The sequence below is a fragment of the Pteropus medius genome, unplaced genomic scaffold (assembly GCF_902729225.1).
Source record: "Pteropus medius unplaced genomic scaffold, Ma_sr-lr_union100, whole genome shotgun sequence".
NCBI classification, from domain to species: domain Eukaryota; kingdom Metazoa; phylum Chordata; class Mammalia; order Chiroptera; family Pteropodidae; genus Pteropus; species Pteropus medius.
The window spans coordinates 16,436,978-16,463,537 of record NW_024349800.1 but is presented as its reverse complement, the minus strand read 5'-3'; the positions used below and the strand labels follow the sequence as shown (position 1 = coordinate 16,463,537).

At 32.9% G+C, this 26,560-nt stretch overlaps 1 protein-coding gene across 11 annotated transcripts in view; it reads left to right on the top strand.

Moving 5' to 3' along the window:
- Positions 1–26,560, top strand: part of MYCBP2 (MYC binding protein 2) — a 238,192-nt gene that overhangs the window by 39,112 nt on the left and 172,520 nt on the right. For all 11 annotated transcript variants that reach the window (XM_039886905.1, XM_039886906.1, XM_039886908.1 and 8 more), the window contains exons 4-14: positions 2,044–2,197; positions 6,157–6,353; positions 10,434–10,676; positions 10,902–10,973; positions 12,379–12,475; positions 16,228–16,301; positions 16,431–16,569; positions 18,037–18,113; positions 19,039–19,243; positions 20,796–20,960; positions 22,439–22,597. In XM_039886905.1, the coding sequence (XP_039742839.1) occupies positions 2,044–2,197; positions 6,157–6,353; positions 10,434–10,676; positions 10,902–10,973; positions 12,379–12,475; positions 16,228–16,301; positions 16,431–16,569; positions 18,037–18,113; positions 19,039–19,243; positions 20,796–20,960; positions 22,439–22,597 (1,582 nt within the window). The remainder of the gene's footprint in view (positions 1–2,043; positions 2,198–6,156; positions 6,354–10,433; positions 10,677–10,901; positions 10,974–12,378; positions 12,476–16,227; positions 16,302–16,430; positions 16,570–18,036; positions 18,114–19,038; positions 19,244–20,795; positions 20,961–22,438; positions 22,598–26,560) is intronic.

Here is a 26,560-nt window from a genome sequence, read left to right as displayed (position 1 = left end):
GAACTAAGATACAGATGATTAGTGAGAATTGACAGTGGTTACCTTAGGCAGAGAGGTAATCCTCTCTCATGATCTTCATGATTAACGTTTGAGGGGTATGTCTCACCAAAATCAGCTAGTACTCAGTTCCTAGGCAGCTTACCTGAGTTGCCTATTGTATGTTATTATTACACCTTAAACTTACCAGAGAGACAACTCAGGAACCTGTTCAGTAAGTAGCCTTACTATTTTTGGCAAAGTGCAATACTTTATTACCATAGGAATTTGACTTATATAAACAGACCCTAGTTAAAAATGTCATCTGTGAGAATCTTCTTTGAGTTATGAGAAGTCAGAATTGGTGGTTGTAGTGTAAACAATCTTAAAGACAGATAGGATATAATAATCTCCCATTGGCCTGAGAATAGAACCTTATGTTTTGTTCTCATGAGAGCTTTGACTTCAGGTTTGTTTCCTGTAAGTACACAAGGAGATGGAAAACTTGGACAGCATGTTTTTATTTTCTAATCTATTCCAGGAAACTGTTTCAAATGGAAATTTTTCATCAGTTAGTGTATTTAATCAATTGAAACTCAGTACAAACATTTTTGTAATCTTAGTTATAACCAAGTCTGCTAGGATTTTAGATAATTTCTCTCAAGACAGTCTTATTAGTTACTTTGACTTCTCAGTCATATTTATATTTTTCAGAAACCTTGAAAATGATAACCAGAACTGCAGCCGACTTGCCTACGAGATTTGACCCTTGTCTGGAAAATATATTTCTGAGTTGCAGTGGTTTTTAACACACAATTAAGAGAGTAATTAAACAAGTATTTATTGTGTGCTTATCAGGTACCAGGTACTGGGCTAGTAATGGGAGATATTAAGCTAGTTAAGACATGTTCCTTGTTCATAAGGAGACCACAGTTTAGCTGTGAAAATAAAAACAGTCAGTAGCACTATAACATAATAAATACTTTATAACAGAGATCTCAACTGGGTAAGAATTATGTACAAGTCTCATTTACCTTATTAGATTATAAATATAAACTCTAGAGGACAGATCTAATATATCTTTATATCCCCTGTAGTAAGTTTCACAAAATAAGTGCTTAAGAAATATTGATGTAATGTGTATGAATTAATGCACAGATCTCAACAGAATGTTCTTTCACCATTACGTCCAATGGAATTAATGTCTTGATGCGTTTCTACTAATTAGTCGTGTTTTAACTTTTTATTTTACTTCTCCAAATAATACCTCCTGAAAAGATCTTACGCATATGGTTCTCAAAATATTGGTATTGACTGAGAAGTGGAATTTCATTGTTTATTTTTATATCAGTCTTCTGAAGATATGTCCTTATACCAGTTTGTCGCATTTCTCTCTGAACCTTTAGTTACAGATTTAGTTATCTTTTGCGAGATACTGAGTAAAATTTTTCTTCACCTTGTTAAGGAATGATGAGATAATTAAAGTAGCAGTGATCTTTTAGCTAGGCAGTTTTAACTCTTTTCATTCTTTTAAATCCTACAGAAGAAGGGATACCATTTATAAACAATAATATGATGATCGTACCGTTATAAGAAAGGCTAAAATGAAAAGCTCCTACTTTAATCTTTTCACCGTGTGTGCTGTTTTTTTTCTCTAGTTAAAAGTAACAATTAGTATGACTTAACAAAAGAATGCTGATTTTTGCTCGAGTACAGCCAGATGAACTTTGTAAATTAATAGAGTTTATTTTATTTTATTTTTTGAGCGAATGCTATCTAGGATCTAGTTCATTGTTACAAACAATTTTCATGATATTTTATTATGGCCTCGTTATGCTAAAACTACTTTTTAAACAGTGCCACTATTTTTAACCTTCCATATAACTGGATGGTTTTCTAAATTTTGAAGTTAAACATGCTAGGTCTTTTTTTTTTCCAATTTGTTTCTTTTTGCCTTTTAAGTATTGCAGCATTAATCATTCGCTGTAGAATTAAGCTGTACCCATTAAACTGGGAAGTGTATTAGCTTATGTGTTATGTTGTAATTTTGTTTTTCATTGTAAATAGATCATTGAAGTTGGACTTTGTGAAGTTTTTGAATTGATCAAGGAGACGCGATTTTCTCATCCATCACTATGCCTCAGGAGTCTCCAAGCCCTGCTTAACGTGCTTCAGGGTCAGCAGCCAGAAGGCCTCCAGTCAGAGCCACCTGAGGTCCTAGGTAAGCACTCAGGGGCATTGAATGAAGTGTTTAGTGTAAACAGGCTTCTCTTATGAAGCACATGCAGCAGCCTGTACTGCAGTTTTTGTTTGATTATGGTACTGAAATAGCAGGGATATAAATTTTAAGGTATATTGCTATATTCTACTGGAGTTATGGTTATGGTTCAGGAGTTACAGTTCATGGACAGACATTTTTTTGATTATTGTGATGATGGGGAAAAAGCAAAACATAAACCTTTGGTACCCAGAAATATCCTCTAGCCTTATAGTCACTATTAACTTAAATCGTTCTTATTAAACCTTTGGCCTAAATAGCTAACACTGACTTTCTCTGAGCTTATGTGTTACTTTGGATAGTTAAAAAGGGAGGAAAAAGGGAACAAGTGCTATCAACCCAAACAGCACAATAAGTTTCTAAACAAAGAGGGCTTTCTTTTATATTCCTTATCAATAAAAATATCTTTTTGTTATAGATAAAGCTTCTGAATTAGTAGCAACTTCCATTAAGTAAAAATCTCTGTGTTTTGTAAAGTGCGTTTGAATTTTATGAATATCAACCTTTCGTGACCTAGGAACAAACATAATCCTATAAGCAAGAGAGGAGTTGTTAAGGAATAGAAATAGAGATGAAGCCATAATTTTGAAATTATCTAATTTTCTTGGATGGTGACCATGGGCCTTCAAAGAGTCTAGATTTTTCTGAATTTCAAGCACTAGGTTGTATCAGAGTCACATGGGCCCTACTTGTGGAGTTTCTGACTCACTAAATTTTGGTTGGGGCCCAAGAATTTGCATTTGGAATAAGTTTCTGGGTGATGCCAATGCTTCTAGTCTGGGGACCATACTGCTAGTCTGGACTAGAGTTTGATCTTTTTTCTCTACTTGGCTATTTGGATTTTATTAGACTCACACGTGATAACCTAATTACATGTCGGATTGTTCTTTTTTTGGTTATATATGGTGATTAGTTTTTGTGTTTGATTTTTGTTCTTGTTGTTTTGGTGAAGGGGAGTGCTGGCTCTGAAACAAGCTGAGATTTTTTAAACCAACAACCCCTACCTCATGTTTTTAAATGCTACTATCAAGTAAAAGCTGTTATTCCTGTTAGTCATTGTTACTGTAGAACCAGTGATTGTATTACCGTTGTGACACGCTGATGCACTGCTTGGCTTTATAGCATTTTGCTGAAGATTTTAATTAATTAAGTTTATTTAAGATTATTTTCCAAGTTATTTTTAGCTCTGGTTTGTCAGTTACCAAGTAATTGAAATAGTAAAAATCTCCACTAAAACTTGTGTGTCCTGTTTCTTACTTTGAACAACATGCTAATTATTTCTTTCCTCCTAGATCTACTTACTATTCTTTTGTCTTCTATATACTTTCTTCTGTATCCAGTCTATATATAAATACTCCCTTTCCTTAATTCTTTACAAAATAGATCTTTTCTTAATACTGTGTTTTGAAATAATGTGTGCTTTAGCTTAATCATCTTCTATCAAAACTTCTACCTGTTTAATTTGTTTTTTTATTTTCTCGTATACAGTTTCAAATGCTCCTGTACTGTCTTTGTTCTCTTTTCTATCCTTTCACTGTTTACTTCTGATCTCTTCACTGCTTTGACTTATTTTTCTTTTGAGGGATTTATCATCATTTCATACTTTTTATTTTGCTTAGCTCAAAGACGTAAGTAATTTGGTTCTTTAAAATTAAATTTCTATTGAATCTGTCTCTGCTTTTTTCCTTTGACCTAATATTATAATCACATGTTTTTTACACTTTGGTATTTTTCATGTTATTCATAAATATATGTACGTATGCATCACTATTGGAATAGCTTGATGATTATTATACACCAAGCTTCTTCTCTTTACAAATGGATTTAGGTTTACAGATTGTTTATTTAAAAATTCCCATATATCTATCTTTCTATTCACTTTAAGGTTACAATATATGTTCTCAGGTACTCAAATGTAATAGCACCTCCTACGTTCTGTGCTAAGAGCATGTAATCCATGGGTAATCAATTCAGGCATTGTTGCCTTTATTATGGGAGTTAGCATCAGACAATTGGACTCATGTATGATTGAAAATGTAGATAGATAGGATGGGGGAAGGTGGAGAGAATTCAGGCTTCCCTGAGATGTGACATTTAAGACTTGAAGGGTGAGTAGAAAGGAGTTAACTCAGTTTCAAGGCAGAAGGGACAGTATGCAGTAATGCTCTGAGATAGGAAGGAAAAAGACTATGCTAGAATGTGGAGAGTTAGGAAAGAAGGGCTTTGCCACAGGTGAGGAAGGAGGCAGGGACTAGATCATGTGGAGCTTTATAGGCCATGTTAAAGGAGTCTGGTTGTTTTAGGAGGAATGCTTTAAAAAATTCTTTATTTTAAAGCACTTTTACTGTTTTCTTCCACTTGAATCTAATCTTTTGATGGCAGAGACATTCTTTGTCTTATATGCCAGTGTAGTCCCCTAACTCAGAATAGTACCTGATGTACAAGAAGAATTTGGTAAATATTTGCTGAATTATTAAAAGACAAATAGGCAGAAGGATAATGATGGAAGGAAGGATGGACAAACAGAAGGATAAATGAAAGGATGGAGAGAAAGAGGGATAGTTGGAGGGAAAGGTGGAGGAAAGGTTAGATGGAAAAGAGGAAAGACTGAAGGATGTTCAGACAAGTGAAAAAAGGGAGAGAGTGGAAAGAAGGAAGAGGGGCAGGAAGGTATCGAACAAAGGAGCGAATGGATATTAAGTAGAAAACCAGATTTTGGTTCACAGGTTCTCTGGCTATGAGGGGACTAAACTGAATTGTAGTAGCTAACTGATGGACACGTTTTAGTAGTGCATTTAAGAGGTGGTGAAAGCATGGACTGGGAAGATAAAGAAAGTGGAGGAATCATTTAGGAAGCAAAATTGACATGGCTTAATTAGGGATTAGGTGTGGGTGTTGAGGATTAGATAGAGGAAGCCTAGGTTTCTGTGAGTTCAAACAAACAAACAAACAAACAAACAAACAAACAAAAACAACAAAAAACCCTGCAGTCGGCCTGTAGTTTTCAGAGAATTTCAGTACATTCTCTTTCTCTTGCTCTCCTCCTTCCCTTCCCTTTCCCTATTTTTCTCTTTCTCAAATTTTCTGCTTGTCTTTTTTTTTTTTTTGACTCTGTCTCTGCATATTCACTCTTTAGGGCCTTTCAAATCCTCCTTCCCTTCTACAGAAGAGATATTCAGAAATTTTGAATCAATCTTGAGCAGAGTTGCTCAGGGAGACTTCTGATGGCGATAGAACATTCATGTGTTATTTTTTCATTTTCGCCAGTAAGTGGCTTTAGGATTTAGGGAAAATCTTTTAACTTCTCTGTGTATTAATTTCATTATTCATTAAAGAAGGAGGATTTCTGTCCTATTGACCTGAAGGTTTTTCTAGGGTATAAAATAAATTACATTTTCCCTCTCTTGGTGTGAACTGACTGCCTTTATGTTAGCAATAAATTCAATTTTATATTAAAACAAATTATAGCTTATGTTTTAGGTATTCCATTGTCATTTTGCAAATAAATAAATAATTTTCTGGACACTTAACATTTTAAGAAACTAGCATTCTTTCCAGTCTGAAAGGTACAGTGAGTTGTCTGTTACTTGATAGGGTATTTCTTGAATATGTGAATACCTCCAGGAAAGTTTCTTTTGAATGACCTTCGATAGATTTCATTTCTTTATTTACAACAACGAGGAGTTGAACTAAATTTCTCTAAGGCCCTTTTTATATAAATATTCTAACTTTTGGGAATGCAAAAGAAGTATTCAAGTTGCCTCAAATATTTTTTTATAATGAGACAAGGTAAAAATAAAATATTAAAAAAAATTTTAAAATATTAAAAAATATTTTAAAAATATACACATATTATGTTCTGTATGTCAAGTGAATATAATTGAATTCTATTTTATCCACAGAGTCTCTCTTCCAGCTGCTTTTGGAAATCACTGTTCGAAGTACTGGAATGAATGACAGCACGGGACAGTCTCTGACAGCACTTTCCTGTGCTTGCCTCTTTAGTCTGGTGGCTTCCTGGGGAGAAACAGGAAGGACACTTCAGGCCATCTCTGCTATCCTCACCAACAATGGCAGCCATGCTTGCCAAACTATTCAGGTATTTCATTTTTTTTCAAGTATTTTACATTTATAGCTTCTTAGAAAGTTATAAGATACCAAATTGCAGTTTCATCTTAATTTCTGTCACTAGGAATTCCCTGCTTTGTCTTGCTTAGTACTGTATTTGATCTGTCCAATGTTGATATAAAAATCCATAGCATTTGAGCTAAGCTACATGTGTGTTTAACTCTATAGCACATTAAAAGTAATAAAATGAAATTGGGTAAAAACTCAGATCATTAGCTTAGTCTTGTGTCAGCACCATAACCTCATCTTTCTCTGCATTGTCTTGCTCTCTGCCCTCCCCAACTTCCCATCTTGCCCTGAATTTTCAAGTATGGAATTCCTTCATCGTTTCTAAACATCTCTTCTGTGTTGGAAGAAAAGGATGTGTGTGATATCATTCTACTATATTTTTGATTGGTTGATTATAGTTTTTCATGAAGTGATTTGTTTCTGAGCGACCTCAGCTTCATATATAACATTTTAAGTTTTTACTGTTTGGGGAATAAACTCTTCATTGTTGTTAGTGGTGGGAAATATCCTACTTATAGGCAAACTTGATTTAATTCTTTTGGACTGTTCTGTAAATTGAGTAAGAAGTTATAGTTTTAAGTCTTTGGTATGTGCTCTTCTCTGACCCCTTGGACAGTCTCTAGAATCATAGAAGGGCTGCTTCAATCCTGCTATTAGGCCAAAGATGACAAAATGAGTGGATGGGTCACTGTCTGTGACTTGCTCAGCGATATTGAACTCTCCTTGTAAAATGTGAGCAATCCCCTTACCCTATTTTTCTGTTCTTATTTTTTCCCCCTCTTTCTGCCCTGCCCGAAGTCTTCTTTACCCTTTTTATGATCCTTAATTATTTTGAAGTTCCTCCCTGCAGTGGATCTCAAACTGTGTTCTGCAGCTGTGCTTTGAGGGTTTAGCAAAATTTTTATTTAAACATATGCTTAAAATATACTCATATTTCTTAAATTTTAGTAAAACAACAAACATTCAGATCCAGTAAACCAAATTTCAGAAATATAGTGACCATAAACATATGAGCTTATTAGACATCCATAGTGATTTATTTTTGTGTAGATTAACCTAAAGGATATGAGGTGAGATCTAAACAAGTGGTTAGAATGAGCCAGCCCTTAGGGAGGAGGTGCTGGTGTTGGGGTGTGGACAGAGAATGTTCTTGGTGTCCGTGTGCTAAGGCATGGAGGTAAGAGTAAGAAAGGAATTTTGAAGGTTGAAAGAAATTAATGTAGTATAGACGGCTGTCAAGTAGCAGAGACAGGGCTTGAATGTATATCTGTCTGACTACAATAAATATTATGTTCAAATACTAGGGTGCACAAAACTACTAGTTCTCTTGAATCAATAACTGAGGTTCTCTTTCGACCTACCTCATTACTGCCTCCCCAACTCCAGCCCAGATACCACATTAAAACCTATTATTTTAACTCGCCTTACGGTGTTCGCGATTTGGCCCAATTCCATCTGCCAACTTCATAAAACTCTCTTGACCAGGCTATGGTGGAGGGAGAATCATCTTCCCTCAGAATGTGTAACTCTAACATCTCAACTTGTTTGGGATCCAAATGCGTATTACCGGTCTTGTTCTAAAATGCTTAAGCTGAGAGTTTAAAGTAGGGTAGGGATGGTAGTACCAGGAGGGGTTTTATTGAAGGACATTGAAATCTCTCTGGAGGCATGAACTCCAGAATTCAAAAGCTTTTTGTAAACAAAATTCTAGTGCATCTAAGCTCACAAACAAACAAAAAGCACATTGAAAAGCACCAACACTGAGAGCTTGTATTAATAATCCTGCCGAGTCTTTGTATATTGAAATTATTTGGCATAGGATATAAAATACACATGTAGGTATATATATTTAATATAGTTAAAGTAGTAAAAATATCAAAAGTATTAAGGAATAAGAATATAAAAAGTAATCAAACACATCAGAAAACAAACTAAATTGGACTCCTGGAAATGAAAAACCAAATAATTACAATTAGAAACTTAAAAGCTGAGTTAACCAGTAGATAATATAGTTGAAGATAGAAAAAGTTAACTGAGATATAGAGAGAAAGAAATTCTTCAGAATGCAGCATAGTGAGACATGGAGAAAAAGTACAAAAGATAAAATAAGAAACATCGATGGGAATGGAAAGTCCAGCATCAGTACGGTGAGTCCCATAAGGCAAGGGACAGATTTGTGGAAAGGCAGCACTTGAAGTAAAGGCTGGTTTTCCAGAATTGGTAAATGACATAGAACCCTCAGATTAGGGAGTACAGTTTATCAGAATAAATTCCTTAGGCCCTGCCCTTGTGTTGAGGAGAGAGAATAAATTGGAAAGAACAAGGAGTATATCTGAGACTTCTTGTTGTAGTACTGGGTATTCTTAAAGAAAGAAACAGCCGTGTTGAAGATGCATGCTAATTTCTGCTCCCTCTACAGTCTCCGCTAAGGTTATAATTAAGGAAGTTTTTAAAGCATAAACTTTTAAGAATGTGACACATTTTTGGAAGGTCAAAATTGGGGAAAGCTTAGACTTAAGTTCCTCATGAGGCTAATGCCCATACCTAGTAAGTTGATTTTCACTTAAAACTTCAGATAGGGTTCAGAATTGGAAATAACAGGCACCTAGAAAATGGTGGTGAGGGAAAAAACTACAATTTGATTGGAAATCTGTATAATGAAAGGTAGAGGAACCCAGAGCGCTTTCTTTATGTTTCCCAAACGTAACCAGCTGTCCTTCTCTCATACCCCTAAGAGACAGGTTTGCTCTCTAAAGGAATTGAGCCAGAGAGGCAAGGGGAAATCAAGCACATTTAAGAGCGGAATTGAGGAGGAAGGCTGAAAATAGAAATTAATCAAAAATCTTAATATTGATGATGAAATTTCTTAATCTTCACTAAATGAGGCTTGCTATAGCTTCTAGGAAAAAGACTAACAGATTCTACTTTGGAGAAAGAGTGAAAAAAGGCCCACAGATACAGACATTTGCTGGGGGGTGGGGTCCTTCACTGAAACTGCTAAATTTAGTGTGGGTCAGTTATCATTTTGAAAAATCTACCCTCTAGAACAGTGCTGTCTTATAGAAATATAATGTAATCCATATATGCAATTAAAATCTTTTTATTAGTAACATTAAAAAGGTAAAAGAAACAGGTGAAGTTAATTTTAATAATGTATTTTACCCAATATATCAAAAATAAATTTTCAACATGTAAACAATATAAAATTGTTAATAAGATTCTATATGCTTGTGTTTATACAGAGTCTGAAAATCCAGTGTGCATTTTAATTTAAAGCAGATCTCAGGTCACCCTAACTGCATTTCAGGATTTTAGTAGTCACATGTGGCTAACGGCTACCATAGTGGACAGTGCCGAGCAGAACTGTGGCTAAGCGCAGTGCTCTGGGGTCTGGCTCTGCAGTCATATGTGTGGCACTCTTCCTTGGGTGGTGAAAGAGAGGCAAAAGATGAGGAACAGTTTCCTCCGGTATCATTGTGTTGGTCCCATGCTGGTGACTGTTGAGGACTCGTTTATAATTCCAGGTACTTAGCAAGTCTGATATTGGTTAAGTGAATGCTGAATGAATACATACTTAACATAATTAAGTTTTCACATCATGGAAAATTGTTGATGTTAGTGGATATTAGGCATAATGGCGAAGCAAAATTGAAGAAAAATACTGGAAATTTTAGGACTGTTGGTTCTAGTTCTGTTAAAAATGCCATTGATATTTTGTTAGGGATTGCGCTGAATCTGTAGATTTCTTTGGGTAATATGGGCATTTTAACAATATTAATTCTTCCAATCCATGAGCATAATATATCTTTCCATTTGTTGTATTGTATTCAATTTCTTTCATCAATGTCTTAATAGTTTCAGATTACAGGTCTTTCTGCTCCTTGGTTAAATTTATTCCTAGGTATTTTATTCCATTTGATGCAATTATAATAATTTATTTTCTTATAAATGATGATATATGACTAAAGTATTTATATTTTGTCTGTTTTGTTTTGGGAACATTTAACCATGTCTTTTTGTTTTTTTCTTCCCTTTTGAATAGGTGCCAACGATTCTAAATTCACTACAGAGAAGTGTACAGGCCGTGTTGGTGGGAAAAATTCAAATTCAGGACTGGTTTAGCAATGGCATTAAGAAAGCAGCTTTAATGCACAAGTGGCCATTAAAAGAAATATCTGTCGATGAAGATGATCAGTGTCTACTTCAGAATGATGGATTTTTTCTTTACCTGTTATGCAAAGATGGATTATATAAAATAGGCTCTGGATACAGTGGAACAGTTAGGGTAATATGATTTCTTACAGTTCTTAATCATAAAGGAAGTTACATCTGCACTGAATTTGTTCTGTTTCTAGCTTCATTTTTAGAGTACCATTTAATTTTGATATAACAGTATTTCTTTGAAAATAATAATGGAAATATACATTAAATGCCATTCATCCATTTGTGTTATTTTTCATTGGTTATTAATTATGAAACTGTTGATAGACTAACTTTTGTTATTTTGCAGGGCCATATATATAATTCTACATCTCGCATCAGAAACAGAAAAGAAAAAAAGTCTTGGTTAGGGTATGCTCAGGTAGGAGAATATCTATGAGAAACTATACTTTTCTTTTTCACCTTTTAAAACATGTGGTTCATTTTTGTTTAATCAGTAAATAATATCACTCTATTTAAACAGATATGGTATATTTTTAATAATATGGTTATAGCAGTGGTATACTGTAGTGTAAAGAACATTGGCTTAGAATTCCTAAGAAGTTTACTTTTAGTTCTGGCCCTGCTTTTTTCTAGCTGTGTGACTTTGAACAACTCACTTAACTTATTTGATCCTCTATGATTTAGCTGTAAAATGGGAATAAAAATGTCATCCATTGGGCTTCTTGTTTACATGAGCCTCCAGATGAGAATCGAAGACCACCTTTATCGTTAGCAAACCTGAATTGGGACTTTAGCTGTGATGATGCCAAATTAGAGCTTCTTGCCATATACTTCATTATTCTACATATAGATCAGTACTTTCTGGGAATAGTGTGTGTGTGGCCTTTCCAGTCGCTATCTGCGTGGAAGATCATGCAGACTATCACCAAAGAGAACAGAGCTAGGCCTATGTTGCTTTCTTAATGTTGTGATCTCATCACCTGACTAATGTTTCCAAATGGATGTCAGCCATCAGATACCTCACTCCTCTTCCTATGGAGAACAGCAAATGAACAAAGGAGCCAGTGTTTATTTCTATACTGTCCCTTCCTGAGAAGTGAAGACAAATTTCCTCGTGGCAGGACGTAGAATAAAGATGTCCTTTGCCTAGCTCACAGTTTGTTGTCAGCATCAAATAGTAAAAGATTCTTAAAAACATTTTGAAAATTAAGTAAATTATTGTTGTTATATGAAAAATAAGCCTGCTATATCAACTTTTGGGGAGATTTTGAAATTAAAATTATAAATATCAGTTTCTCAGTAATTGTCTCTCAAAACTTAATCTGGTTTAAAATGTTTCATTGAATTTTTATTTGCCACTGCTGTATTTTATCTAAGAAATAATGCGATGGAAAATACATTATTACTGAAATATGTTCAGTGGTCTATTATTCCATCTAAACCACTACTCTGTTTATTTAAAAATATTAACCTAAATATTTCAGTTATTTTTTCTTAAAATATTTGTTAAAGTAACAGTGGTCATTTCTGTTATTTACTTAGCAAGTGACATAATAATTTAGAACCGAATGTTTGTACTGTCCTGTGTGTTGTGTCATATATATATCTGAGAATATAATAGGTTGATTGATATCCAGATATAATTCTTCCTCTTGTTAAAGTTTACCTATATTCTTGTATTTTTAATCTTTATTTTAGACCTTAATATTGATGTATTATTGTACCTCAAAAAACTAATATAGACTTGAATGGCTACATTTTTTGCTGAGTTGGTAATGAAAAATATTTTAATACATAACAGCAAAATCTTTTGTTGTTATCAGGGTTACTTATTGTATAGAGATGTGAATAACCACAGCATGACAGCCATAAGAATAAGCCCTGAAACACTGGAACAAGATGGTACTGTAATGTTACCAGGTATGTTACTCACCTTGTCTTTTGTTTTCTTTACAGTCAGTTTAAGAGATGTGCATGTTAGGCCATTTAGACATGTACAGAATGATTAGCAAGGAATAGTGCTTGCTTACAAATAAGTTAAAGTCTTGACATGCAAATCATTTTATAATCTATATAAAGTTAATGCATGTGAGGAAAACAGATATCAGAAATACGGTATAAAGTATTTTAATATGTGATTTAAAACTTTTGCCCATCTGCAGCCTAATCCCCCACCTTCACCCCACCAAGACTGTTTGAGGTGCTGAATTTAGTGGGGTGATGTTATTTTGTTGCTCATAATAAAATTTGGACTCTGGCTGTCATATAACCTGGTATAAAGAACCTTCTGTTTATTTTTATTTTAACAACAATGCACTTTGGGTTTTCTTCTTTATGTTAAAAGGTTTTCAGAGGCAAAAATTTCAGGGTGGATCAGGAATTTTTAAAGATTCCATCATTTATACTTTTTAATAGTACTCTCTAATAAGGCACTTTGGGCACGGGTCACTGTGCTTTAATTTTGTACCTGATAATCACTCAAAACACATGATGTCTAAATTCTGAGGCAGTAGATCTTTAATTCTGTGGAACACTGGGCAAGTGCATAATCTCTATTGTAAGGTCTTTGGATTTTCTTATATCTTTAATATATTCTAAAGGGCTTTATTTTTATTAAAATCTTGAATGCTTAATGTGCCTATCAATTTTATGGTAAGCAGCAATATTCTATGCACTTGACCATCTTAAAATGAGAGAGAACTACTTCTGAAGATCACATTGAGAAGAATAATTGTTCTGAGCCTGCTCGTTAATTTTTAAAAATTTTTATGACTTCATCAAACATTTATTTGTACATTGATATATCCAAGTTAGTGTAAATGACACTATATTAAGGTTAATGCCACATTTTATGTGTAAAGCTACTTTGGAAAAAATAACTGAAAGCAATTTTGTAAGTAACTATCTGTTTTCAGATATGTCTACAGAAGTTTTTTGTTTGTTTGTTTTAATCATCATAAGTCCTGGGCCATATCTCTGGTCCTAATAATAATAATATAATAATAATAATAATGTAAATTTTAAATAATATGTAACCCCATATATATACACATTAAAAGTAATCATATTTATTGTGTAAGTATTATATAAATTAAAAAAATCAAAATTAATTATAATCCTAGTTCCTCATATATAAACACTACAACGTATTGGTGAATATCCTTACTTTTTCCTATGTATATGTGTTCGTACAAGGAAAAGTGATCGTATGCTACATATTGCTTTATATTTAAAAACATATTTCTGTTTTTTATAACCTATCCTTTTCATTCATTATTTTGAATATATTTCCAGGCCATTAATCTTCCACAATATAATTTTAATGCTATAAAATATATTTTAATTGATTTCTATATTGGAATGGAAGTTTCTTCCACATTTTTGACATATGTATTATGTTGACATATGTATTATGTTGTAATGAGCATCCTATGGCTCTTTGTGCAAGTCATTTTACGATAATACCTTGGAAGAAAATCCTTAACCCAACCCCAGAGCAGATAGATACTAATATAAAGGATTTACTTCTGAGAAACCCTCATCATTTAATAGAGATTGTGACTGAGAAGACCATTTTCAAATGGTCTACTTATATCTGTTGTATTTATTCCACCATGATAAAAAATGAGTTGTGAATGTCCTTATTCAGTTTAAATCTCTCTACATCATTTAACATGTGAAATATGACTTTTAACAGTCCCAAGTGTGGCTTTCTGTTTTTTATAAATATGTACCATATTCATGGTGAAGAATGTACCAAAGTTTGGGAGGATAGTCCTATGTTGGATGTCTTTTAAACTGGAAGATGTTGCTCGATATTTTCCTGAAGATGCTGTCTTATAACACTACATGATGGATAAAGAAAAGATAAAGAGAAAATCTTTCTGAAATCACACAGCAGGAAGACTTACCCTCAAGCCCGAAGAAGCCTGTTATCATTTTTCTGTTTCTTTGACATGGACTGCAATTTCTTCAGTATTACCTTTTTTTCCTCCTAATGAGGGGCAGCTCTGCCCTGCAGTTTTCCCATCAAGAAGGAGCAGAAATGAGTTGTCAGGTTTATAGATGGTAGTGATTGCCATGTTTAAACTTGACATAAATCTGGTGATTCCTTGAGCTTCATGTTCCAACTTGTCTTACAGTGTAGTTTATAAATAAGTTGTTTTCAACCGATAATTGATGAACTTAAAACATGCTTTTTTCCCTATTTTTGTCATTTTAGCCTTTATATGTTGGCACACTTTTTATATTGTATCTTTATGTCATTCACTCTCCCATGTCTGGTGACAGGTTGCCTCAGATCATGAGGGTTTTTGCTACTCTTCTTGCGCCTCTTCACTCCTCACACCTGCATTTATCTGAAATTATAATGAGTTTTTCTTCTTTGCTTTTTAGTTTAAAATCTTACTGCTTAGAGCTTGAGAAGCATCTTTCTTGCGCCTCTTTGTATTCTGTACAGTGGACTAGGAACTCTTTCTTTCGATTTCTCCTCTCTTTGATTACCAAGTCTCTTGGGCTACCAGTGGGCCTTGTCTCCCAGTTTCTATTTCCAGTTTGTGATCACTGAATTCTCTATTTGGTAAGGGTCTGCCTGTGTTTTGCATATTTATCATAAGGAAGTATGCTAGTATGAAGCTCCTGGGCAAAGATATAGAGTAATCCAGCTTATTTGGGTGGGTTCCGTTACTGCATTCCAAAAACAGAATTTTATGTTTTGTTGATTCAGGTGCAAATAGAAATGAAATATTTTTTTGGTATTGTAATTAATGGAGAGATTCATCCTAGTTCTCTGCAGTTATTTTGAAAAGTGTGTGCTTTTTACTTGCTTGCTGAGCATATGTTTTCCCAAAAGGATACAGTTTATACTTAGATGTTGATTTTGCTTGTAGTTTCATGTTGTTTAGTAGCAATCACTAACATACGTTCCAGTGGTCCTTCTGTAATACTGGTATCCCTTGTTACAGTTGTACTTGCTGTCGATCAATGTATATAGTGCACTGTTCCACAGATATATACAATATTGATAAAATGGGGCATTACAGCCAAAATATATGAGTACTTTCAGACAAAAATAACTACATAAGCATAGATTTGTCTGTTCTATGAAGGATGAACATTTAAAGACCGTGTAGCATTCTAAATGCTAAAAATTCTGGGAATAAGCGTTAAACTTCTAAATGGAAACTGTACAACCAGTTATATTTTGTAAAGCAAGGGATATCTGTAGTTGGACACCATAGACTCAAATACAGAAGCTTTAGGTCTATCTGTATTTTTCTGTGACACTAATGACTGTGATGTATGTCTGAGGTAGAGTGTTGCCTACATCGCATGTGATTGTATTGAAATGATTATAACCAACATAGTTTGTTCGTTGTGATGCATGTTTATTATCAGACTTTATTTAGTACTAATTTTTTTGAAATTAGGTGGGCTCTGAGTTCTTGATTATGGAAGATTTATAAATGTAAGCATTAAATGTAATAAGTATTAGTTGAATTATTTAGTTTCTGTTAATATGTAATTCTTTATTAAAAAGCACAGTCTCCCTTTGAGTTTAAGTTTATCCTTGTTGCTTGGAGAACTCTCATTCTGACTTCAGAGGAGTAAAGTCATTTTAATGATGCACTTATGTATATTATAATATAATTACTTTTTTTCTTATTGCACAGATTGCCACAGTGAAGGTCAAAATATTTTATTCACTGATGGAGAATATATTAATCAGATAGCTGCTTCGAGAGATGTAAGTACTCTGAATTATGAGGAGCTGGTATAAATGAAATCTCTTTCTCATGAATTGATTTTATTAGATGGATATAGAGTCTTAAAAGACCAATTCACACAACATAATACTGTGGATGTTTTGTTTCAGGATGGCTTTGTTGTCAGAATATTTGCCACAAGCACTGAACCTGTGCTACAACAAGAATTACAACTTAAACTGGCCAGAAAATGCTTACATGCCTGTGGCATCTCACTATTTGATTTGGAAAAGGACTTGCATATTATAAGTAAGATTGCCAAATAAATCTCTCTCCTGTATTTTAATTTTTAGGTTCTTTAGTCTTTTGAAAACTAGCATTGTGTTTTCTGCAATATAGTTTATATTTTATCAGCTATTTTGCTGTCTGTTACTATAAGCACATTTATGAATTAATATCTATAAATAACTAGGAAATATGGACTTTAAACAGAATATGCTATATGAGCACCATTTTAAGGAAAGGACTAATAATTTTGCATTTTCATTTTGAGTAGAGCAAAAGAAAATAAGCTTATATTTGATGAGAATTATAGATAACACTTGTGGACAACGTTAGTTTATATACTCCATCTTTATCAATTATTTAAAATGTTGAAAACTTCTATTGTAAAGGTTACTACAATCATATACATAGTTCTCTCACTGACGCCTTCAATTTTGATTTGAGCAGATTTTCAGGATAGCCATAGAATAATCTCATAGATTGTGAAGATGGTAATTGGCCTAACAAACTGATTAATAATCTTCCATGTGGATACAGAAATACAGACAACCAGAATATTTCTCAGACTTTATGGATTTACTCTTGCAGTATCATAGTAGTAATTAGGATCACTAGTTTCCACGAGGGTCTAAATTTTGGTTTGCCATGCTACTGCAGGTTTAACGGTGCCATTTTTTAACCTATGGGATTCTTTGCGAGACCTACCTTTTTTGACTATCTCATTACATTTAATAAACTTGACATTAGTGATTTACTTTGCATATTTTAATTATTTTTGTGATTCTCTCATAGAAAAATATAATTGAAATTATAGTTTTTAAATTTAAAAAGCCCGTAAACTAATTAGTAATTTGTATAATTGGACAAAATGTGCCATATATAATTATTTACTATATTTTTACAATTTCAAAATATTCATAAGGGTCTGTGTGTGTATATGCACACATATATATTCAGAATTATGAAATAGCGACATGAAATGTTATATAGTAAAAAGCATGGAATGGAGAATCTGAAGTACCTTAATTCAAATATTTGCATGGCATTATTCAAGCCCAAATGACTCAGGGTCTGGATCAACCTCATCAAGCTTTACATTTGTTCACTTGTATACCAGGCAATATAGTGTGAGGATCAAATAGGATAAAGTTCATGCATTCTATAATGCCTGATACCTAATAAATGCCCAATAAAAATTTGTCATTATTCATTCAAGGGATATTGTTGACATTGCTTTAAAAAATTTTTTGTATTAAATTAATCTGACACTAATTTGGAACAAATTAAGAAGCTTATGGTAATCTTATCTTTCCTTGGCATCGTATACCTATTGTTTATATATTTCTTAATTCAGGCGTGTGACATTTTCTCATCCTTGTTTTTAAGTGATATTAATTGAATTGACTTTAATCACTCAAAATGTTAGAAGTCGTGCTTGAAATTATTCATATTAAAAAATAATAGAATTTATCAGTCTTGTTGTATTATCAGGTACAGGATTTGATGAGGAGTCAGCAATTCTTGGTGCAGGACGAGAGTTTGCACTAATGAAAACTGCAAATGGAAAGGTAAATTAAATTACTCTTTTAGGATTAAAAATTAACATTATCTGCTTTAAGAGAGAGTTGGTACAATCATTTTTTGAGTTTACACAATTCTTATATTTAAACAAAATCATTTTAAATTTTGATTTAAATTGTGTCTACATGGTAAAATTTTATTCACGTTGAAATATGTTGGAAAATTGACCTGTAAGAGTAAAACTTTATAAACTTTATAAAATATTATATTTTTTACAAATATTTGCTTTGACTTGTATAATTTTTTGAGTTGGGGTAAATTTATATTTTGTGTTTATTTTGATGAATAGGGCATCCACTGAAAATTTCTGTAAATGAGCAGAAATATACAGACTGTAAGTTGGGGGAAATAGGACCATGTGTAAATAGGTTATTGATTGTAGAGATAAATCTATAGAAATGGAAGCTTATTTCTTATCTAGTGGGTATGGGGATAAAGTGAGGTAATTAAAAGAATTCTGAAAATTAAAACTATTAGGCAAATACAGTATATTTGTAGAGTTTTTTGCATTGGGGAAAATGAATTGAGAATTTTATGAATTTCCTACTATTGTGAGTTTTGACTATATTTATGAAGTATATTTTTTCATACCTATTCAGGATACTTATAAAATATTTAATAAGATCGAAAGATGAAAGATTATATGTGTACTGAATAGATATGAAAAAGAACTATTATGAAATCTTTTAGGAAAATATGTCTATTTCTCTCCTCAGCTCACAAAAATCAAATAGTATTGAAAAAGAGTTGAATTCTCGTTATTTTTGTTTTTCACTAAAATATGAAAGTTGTTTTGTTTTTCTCTCATGTGAAATCTGGTGTTCTTCTCCAAAAGGCACATAATTCTTTTTTTCCTTTTCTTTTTTTTCTTTTTCTTTTCTTTTCTTCTTCTTCTTTTTTTTAATCTATAAGATATATTATACTGGCAAATATCAGAGTCTTGGAATCAAACAGGGTGGTCCTTCAGCAGGAAAATGGGTTGAGCTACCAATTACAAAATCTCCAAAGATCGTACACTTCTCAGTTGGACACGATGGCTCTCACGCCCTTTTAGTTGCAGAAGATGGAAGCATATTCTTTACTGGATCTGCAAGTAAAGGAGAAGATGGAGAGTCAAGTAAGTTGACTGACCAACTGGACATTCAGTAAAAATAGGGTGGAACTTATTAACGTAAGGTATATCAGTTTCAACAGCACTAACCTCACCAAGTTAATAGAGGATTTTACATTGGGACATATTCAGTTAATGGTGGTAGTGTACTGTTCCTTAAAGAACTGTGATTGCTGATTTCATTCTAGAGTTCATATTCATGAATTTTTATATGCTTTATGGATAAGTGGCTAATCATCTGTTTTATCAGTTGGTGTTATTTTTAAAAACTTATTTATTCCAATATGTTATTTTAGGTTACTCAAAATTTTGGAAGGAATATATTTTTCAGAATGAAGTAAACCTTATGGAACCTTATGTAATGATGCCAGTTATGGATCACTGTTCTTGGTGTTATTTCTCTATGATGAAAGCAAACATTCCTTAGCAATGAAAAATAAAACATTTGTTTATCTCTCATCTTTCCTATACTTCTGTTAAGTCTTCCTCAAAATATTGTGTTTTTTCTTTTTGTAACTTCTCATATACTTTATACATCGGAGCACAATGGGGTAGCATCTTATGCGATTAGGTTTGAAGTCAACATCTAATGTAAAAATCATGTATAAATAAAAGTTACCTGAAAGAAATCCCATAAAATAGCCATGAAGTGTTTTAGCACATTTCAGAAACTTCAGCACAGCCGGTTTTTCCTTCTAGTATTCAAGAACATTGTTCTTTCTTCGCTTGATTACCAGATAACATAGTTACTATATATATGTAAAGAATATATCTATAAATCATGTTATATGAAAAATTATAATGGTATTTTAAGTTCCAGAGTTATACCTAGCACAGCAGTATGTTTTTATTCTGAAAAGTATGCAAGAACTGGGATGAACTAAAGGAACAGAAGATCGATATTTCCTATCTTTTGCCATGCCAGAGATTTAGCTTTTGAGAGTAGGGGCTGCTTGAATCATCCACATTTAAATTTATTCACTCTCCCTTCATGAGTATATTTTCCTTCATTACAATTTCTCATCGACTAGCTGTATCTACTTAATACATATGTGTTGAATGAATGAGGAATGGATTTTACTTTTCAAGTTCTAGCATAAGAATACATGTGAGGTAGAAGTTGAGAGAAAAAGGGATTTTATATATATATATACACACACACACACACACACACACATATACATATGTGTGTATATGTATATATATGAATATGGAATAGTGTTGATAATGTAAATAGCTAATCTAGAGATTGGGCTCCCGGAAATTTGTTAGAAAATTGGTGTTTTCCATTGTGAATTTTAATATGCTACCAAGAAGTGGATCTGACAATGATAGCCTGAATATTAATTAACCAGATGAAGCTTTCATATTTACTCATTTTAATTGACATGTTGGGAAGCCCAGGTCTTTGTGAGAATGAATGAATGAATGAATGAATGAATGAATGTATCATAAATGCAAATAATATGTTTTTTTCTTGGGCTTTATATACAAACCATTGTTTTTATTGGTGCATAGATGCCTTAATTTAATTTAATTTAATTTAATTTTGTTTAAGCTAAGAGCAGACGACAGTCAAAACCCTATAAACCTAAAAAGATAATTAAGATGGAAGGAAAGGTCGTCGTGTATACAGCCTGCAATAATGGAAGTAGTTCTGTTATTTCTAAAGATGGAGAGCTATACATGTTTGGAAAAGATGCCATTTACTCTGATAGCTCAAGTAAGTTAAACATTTCACTGTTATGTAAAGAAAGTCCAGTACTAGACATTATGTGTTGCAAAGATATGTCTAGAAAATTAACATTTGTAGCATGCCTTCTCTACATTTTTGACATTTCTTTCCTGTCTTATTGTGGAGACTACTGTCACTAGTTTCATGCAGAGCTAATTATGGGGTTTACTTGGCTAGTGCAGCTCTTTAGCTATACTTTCTCTGGAAAGCTTTCCCTAGACCCGGTTAGATGCTCATGTGACAGCTTCCTGGTAGTTCCCTAGGGAAATGATTTTCATAAAGTAGTGATTTATACTCGATGAATTATTTATTTCCTTCCTCTGTTAGGAAGTTAGAAAGGGAATCTCATGTTTACTATATCCTCAGTGCCCAGCACAGTGTCTCGCACTTGGTAGGGTTGCCAGAACTACTTAAGTGACTGAGTGACAGAGAAACCAAAAGTTTAAATAGTGGTTATGAAGCATAGAGCTAGCCAGAGAAAGAGTTTTATATTTATAAACTCTGATCTCAAAAACTCATCAAAAACTTATTTGGTTGCTAAGTTTTCTTTCTGGCACTTAGAAATGAGTATAATGATTGCAGCAGCCCATTCGGAAGATTTTTATATGAGGTAAATATGTAAAGCCTATGAATTTTCTTGTAAAAATGAAACTAGAATTAATGACGTTTCTGATTGGAAGTTTAAATGATTGTTTCATGCTGAGGAAATGACATATATTGTACATTTATAGCAATTATATATTGAACTGTACTCACTATGTGAGTTGGCTTAATGTGGTAATATTTCGATGCTCAGTTGGCCTATGTTGGTATCAGAGTGAATCAAAATTTTGGGGAGGGCTAATGTAGAGTTTAAAAATAATATTCAGTATAATTATTGCTTGCTAAAATACTCTTGGCTAGGGCTGATTGAAACTTGTTCAGTTAGTCAAGTTTAGGAACTAGCTATGCATTGGATTGTGGAAGAAAGCATTGTAGGTTAAAAAGGATTGAAAAATACTACTTTGGAAAATCTCACAGGTTTCTACAAAAATATTATGTCAGTATACTCTGGCAAATGTTTTACTTTGTTTTGCTGAGGCAGGTCAAAGCAGGAAAAGCACGTGATTTTTAGGCTCCTTTGTTCTTGGACCAGGAAAGTTTGAGAACTAGTCACCCTTCTGAGAAATGCTGAGAGGTATTGCCATTCAGAGCAGGTATTCAGAAGAAGCTAGCTTGAGCTAATGCCACATTAAAGATTTGTTCCAAATTGGATGCTAACATTTTAAGGTTTTGGAGCTTCATTACAAAATTATTTTACTGATACTCTGCCAGTCTTTTGACCACTTATTTCCCATTTGGGTGGATTATTTTATCCTAGAACTAAAAAGTTCTGTATTGAGGTGGTCCTTTTACATTATTGGTGATGTATTAGGCTCAGAAAGGCTTTTTTGTTGTTTCTTACCAAAGTCATATCTTTCCCATAGGCTTGGTAACAGACTTGAAGGGCCATTTTGTAACTCAGGTGGCTATGGGCAAAGCTCACACTTGTGTTTTAATGAAGAATGGAGAAGTTTGGACATTTGGTGTCAATAATAAAGGACAGTGTGGGCGAGACACGGGTGCCATGAACCAGGGCGGGAAAGGTAGGTATCGAATGTGTGGTCATTAAACTGTGTGTTGTTTTTTCATTAGTTTTTCAGAACCACATGGCGAAGAATCTTACTCTTTTCAAAACAAGTGGATCTTTGATTTCATACTTACAAATTAGGAAAACCACTGAATTTTTTATTTATTTGACAGTATATCACTGGAATAATCAAATATAACCTAGACTTTTAATTTCCGAGCAGATGAGCTTGTTTACTTGTATGTTCTCCTTAACTTTATATAAAATATTATAGAATCTTTTTGCTTTAGTATTTTTAGTGACTAAATTATTCTAGAAAAGTGTACTTTTCAGACTCTTTGTTATTAGCTTTTCATACTGTATTTTCAGTTTTAAACATTGTTGGCAGCAGTCTGTGTGGCAAATTATTACCTTCCTATTTAACAGCATTTGCTTACCTCTAATATAATCAGTTCGTGACAACTAAGAATGATCCTTAAGAATACTTGACCCTTTATCAAGATCTAAATTGTAGGTGCCCTTATTCACTGTATTCTGTGCCTATTCAGGCTACTGAAAGGAAGTGAGAGATTTATCCAGGCTCGTTGTGGTATTATTTTTGAATAGTTGTGTCTGCTTCATTCTTGCTCTCAATTTTTATTTCAGTTGCTATCAATGTTATCCTAAACCTTTCATTCCAGTTTCTGGTTTTCTGTTTTTAATTTTGTGTGGGTTTGAGAATAGGAACTAAGCATTATTAGAACTAAGCATTGAACTGCATTTAGGTACAAATGAGTTTCAGGATTAATATTTGTATAAATTAACAAAAACAAGTTCATCAGGACATCAAGAGCCCACTATTTTTTTCTTTATTTATATAATTGTGTATTTAAAATACTTTAGTTTTTAAAAGAGCAAGTCTGTTAGAGCAGTACTGATTTTTTTTTTTTTTAAAGGAAGAACAGAAGAAGACAAGAAGCGAATTATTTTAAAATGGAAACCTTTTTCTTGCTAAACTAGTGAACTATAGTTTTGGATAATACCTACTTGGCAAAGAAGAGAGAACTGGTTTAGTTTTCTACTTATATATTCAGCTTATGTTTTATAAGCGTTCTGAAGTGAATAAAGTTATTATTTTGAAACTTTGATGAAAATTTGGCATACATTTACACCTATGTTATGGACTCAGTGCAAATTTTGTAATAATCAAAATAAAATTGTTAAGATTTTTTACTTAATAGAAGTCATACCCCCTGTTATTAAGTATTAAATTAGAAAGCAAGCAAAAAGTGTAAGACAATGAATACAGACTGCAGAGTCATAAAGAACATAAAGGCATTTTTTAAAGTTTCTTTTAGAAAACAGGAAAAGTACCGATATTAAAATATTTTTTTTAAAGTGTATCTACCACCATATCTTATTATTTTTCAGTGAAAAAAAAAATTATTGATAAGATTCTAGTGTCCTGTGTCCCCTACCAAGGCCTATTATTATACTCCATCTCTCTCCAGAACTAACCACAATCATGACTTTAATTGATTTCAGTCATGTTCCTATATTTTTACTTGTTCTTATATATTTTATATGTAAAATATATCACACATATATTTTAAGCATAAAAGTAAAACATAAGTGCTAATCTGTTACTCATATTTTTCTGCAAAAAAATATGTCTCACCGTTGTGCTTGAAGTATGTCCATGTTGGTACATATAAATCTAGATGATTCAAGTTAACTGCTGTGTAAAAACACCATACCACTAGCATACCACAGTTGATCCATTTTCCTGCTAAGAGAAGAGTTTATTTCTAATATTTCACTATTATAATTTTAAAATCTTTGTACACGTTTTCTGGCAAACATGTGTGAGACACCCTCTCGTGAAATTGCTGTGTTGTAGATTTCAGCTTTGCTAGATTTTTCTTGGAAGAGGTTGTACCAATTTATACTCTTACCAGTAGAGTTTGATTTTCCACATCACTCAAGTAGTTGGAATGAACAGACTCTGATTTTGTCAATGTAAGGGCTATGACATTGTATTTCATTGCAGTTTTTTTATATTGAAGTATAACATGTATGCAGAAAGATATACATATCATAAGTGTACATCTCTGTGAATTTTCACAAACTGAACACATTCATGTAATCAGCACTCCAGGAAACCCCCCTTTATTTTCCTCTCCAGTTACTGTCCTTTCCAGTTGATACCATATGTTACTTTTGCATACTTTTGTACTTTATAAATGTAATAATGTAGTTTGAACACTTTAATGTCTGGTTTCTTTTCATTCAGCTTTGTACCTATGAGATTCAACCATGTTGTTACAGTTAGTTATAGATTGTTCATTCTCATTTTTGTGTAATTATAGTATTATATCATGTGAATATACAACAGTTTTAAAATCTTTTCTGGGATTGTGAACATTCGAATAGTTTCTAGTTTTGATTATTATGAATAATATTATGAACATTTCTAGTAAATGTCAGTGAAAATGTACATTTCTTTGGGGTATATAACTAGGAGTAGAATTGCTAGGTATCTCATATTTATTTTAATTTGCATTTCCTTGGTTATAAGTAGTGATTTAGACTGTATTTTCAAACTTCTCTTATTTTGCTTGCCTTTTTCTCATTGACTTGTAGGAGTTTTTTTATGTTGTATGTGTTGCAAATATCTTTGACTAACTCGTGCATATTTTTTATATCTATTTATGTTTCATTTGTTGCATATAATTTTTAAATTTTGATGGCAAATTTTCCTTTTTTTTTTAAATAAATTTTTACTTTATGTAGTCAGGTTGGGGCCTTTTTTCCCATAAGAATTAAAGTCAGTTTTTCTGCTTGGCATTTGTGATTGGGATTGCTTTGAATTTAGAGATTAATTTGAGGATAATAGTAATAGTACTGTTGGGATAGTTAAATGGGTAATACATGTAGACCTAGGCACAAATAAGTATTCAATGTATTTTAACTATTGTTATTTTTGTTATTTAACATACAGCCATTTAGGCCTTCTTCATTATTGCTTTATTCTAATTCCAGGCATACGTAGTTATCTAGTACTTGGTTATCTAATTTTCCAGCCTGTCCATAGATTAGAAGGGATGAAAATAAAATAAAAAGGCTGTATATTCTATGAGTTCATTCCTTGAATAGAAAAACCTATACTGAGTCTAAGTATAAGTGGTAATAGGTTGACTAAAATAAGGGATAAAGTGAGCGAGGTATAACCTTGGCTTTGAGGATCTAAGTCTAGTAGGAAAGACAAACATAAAAAATAATTTCTTGATTCCCACAGATTTTCTCTTTTATTATATGCTCTCGTAGCACTGTATGTTTCTTCATAATCCTGTTATAGTTGTATATTTATACTCTTCTATATGGCTATTTGATTATCATGGATCTTTCTCACTAAGTTATAAGCTTTATAGTAGCTCATTATCATAGTCCTCAGTTCTTAGAGCAGATGTCTACAAACCATAACCTGATGCCATATCTGCTCAGTGGCGTGTTTCTGTATAGCCCTCCAAGGTAAGAATGGATTTTACATTTGTAAAGGGTTATTTTTAAAAATGTGACAGGGACTTATGTGGTCCACAAAGCCTAAATTATTAACAGTATGGCCCTTTACGAAAAATTTTGCTGACTCTGCCTTAAGGTGAAATATCTGGGGCATAGTAGGTGTTCAATCATAATTTAAAAAAAAAAAAAGGTTGAAGGAATTATAACAAAAATAAGTAATAATCGAGGTGTAAACGGGTTTTAAGAAAGTAGTGACTCTGGAAGAAGTGGTAAGTGCTTTCATAGGAAATGACTTCTAAGCTGAGTTGTTGAAGGCTGAAAAGGAGTTTCTCTGGTAGATGAGGTAGAGAAAGGCATCTGGTAAATGAGATAGAATCATGCAGATGAAGCAGAAATGACCAAAGGCCCGGAACATGTGAAAGGACACAGGATGTTTAGAAAGCAGAGGATATTTAGGTTCAGGTAGAGTGTAGTTTGC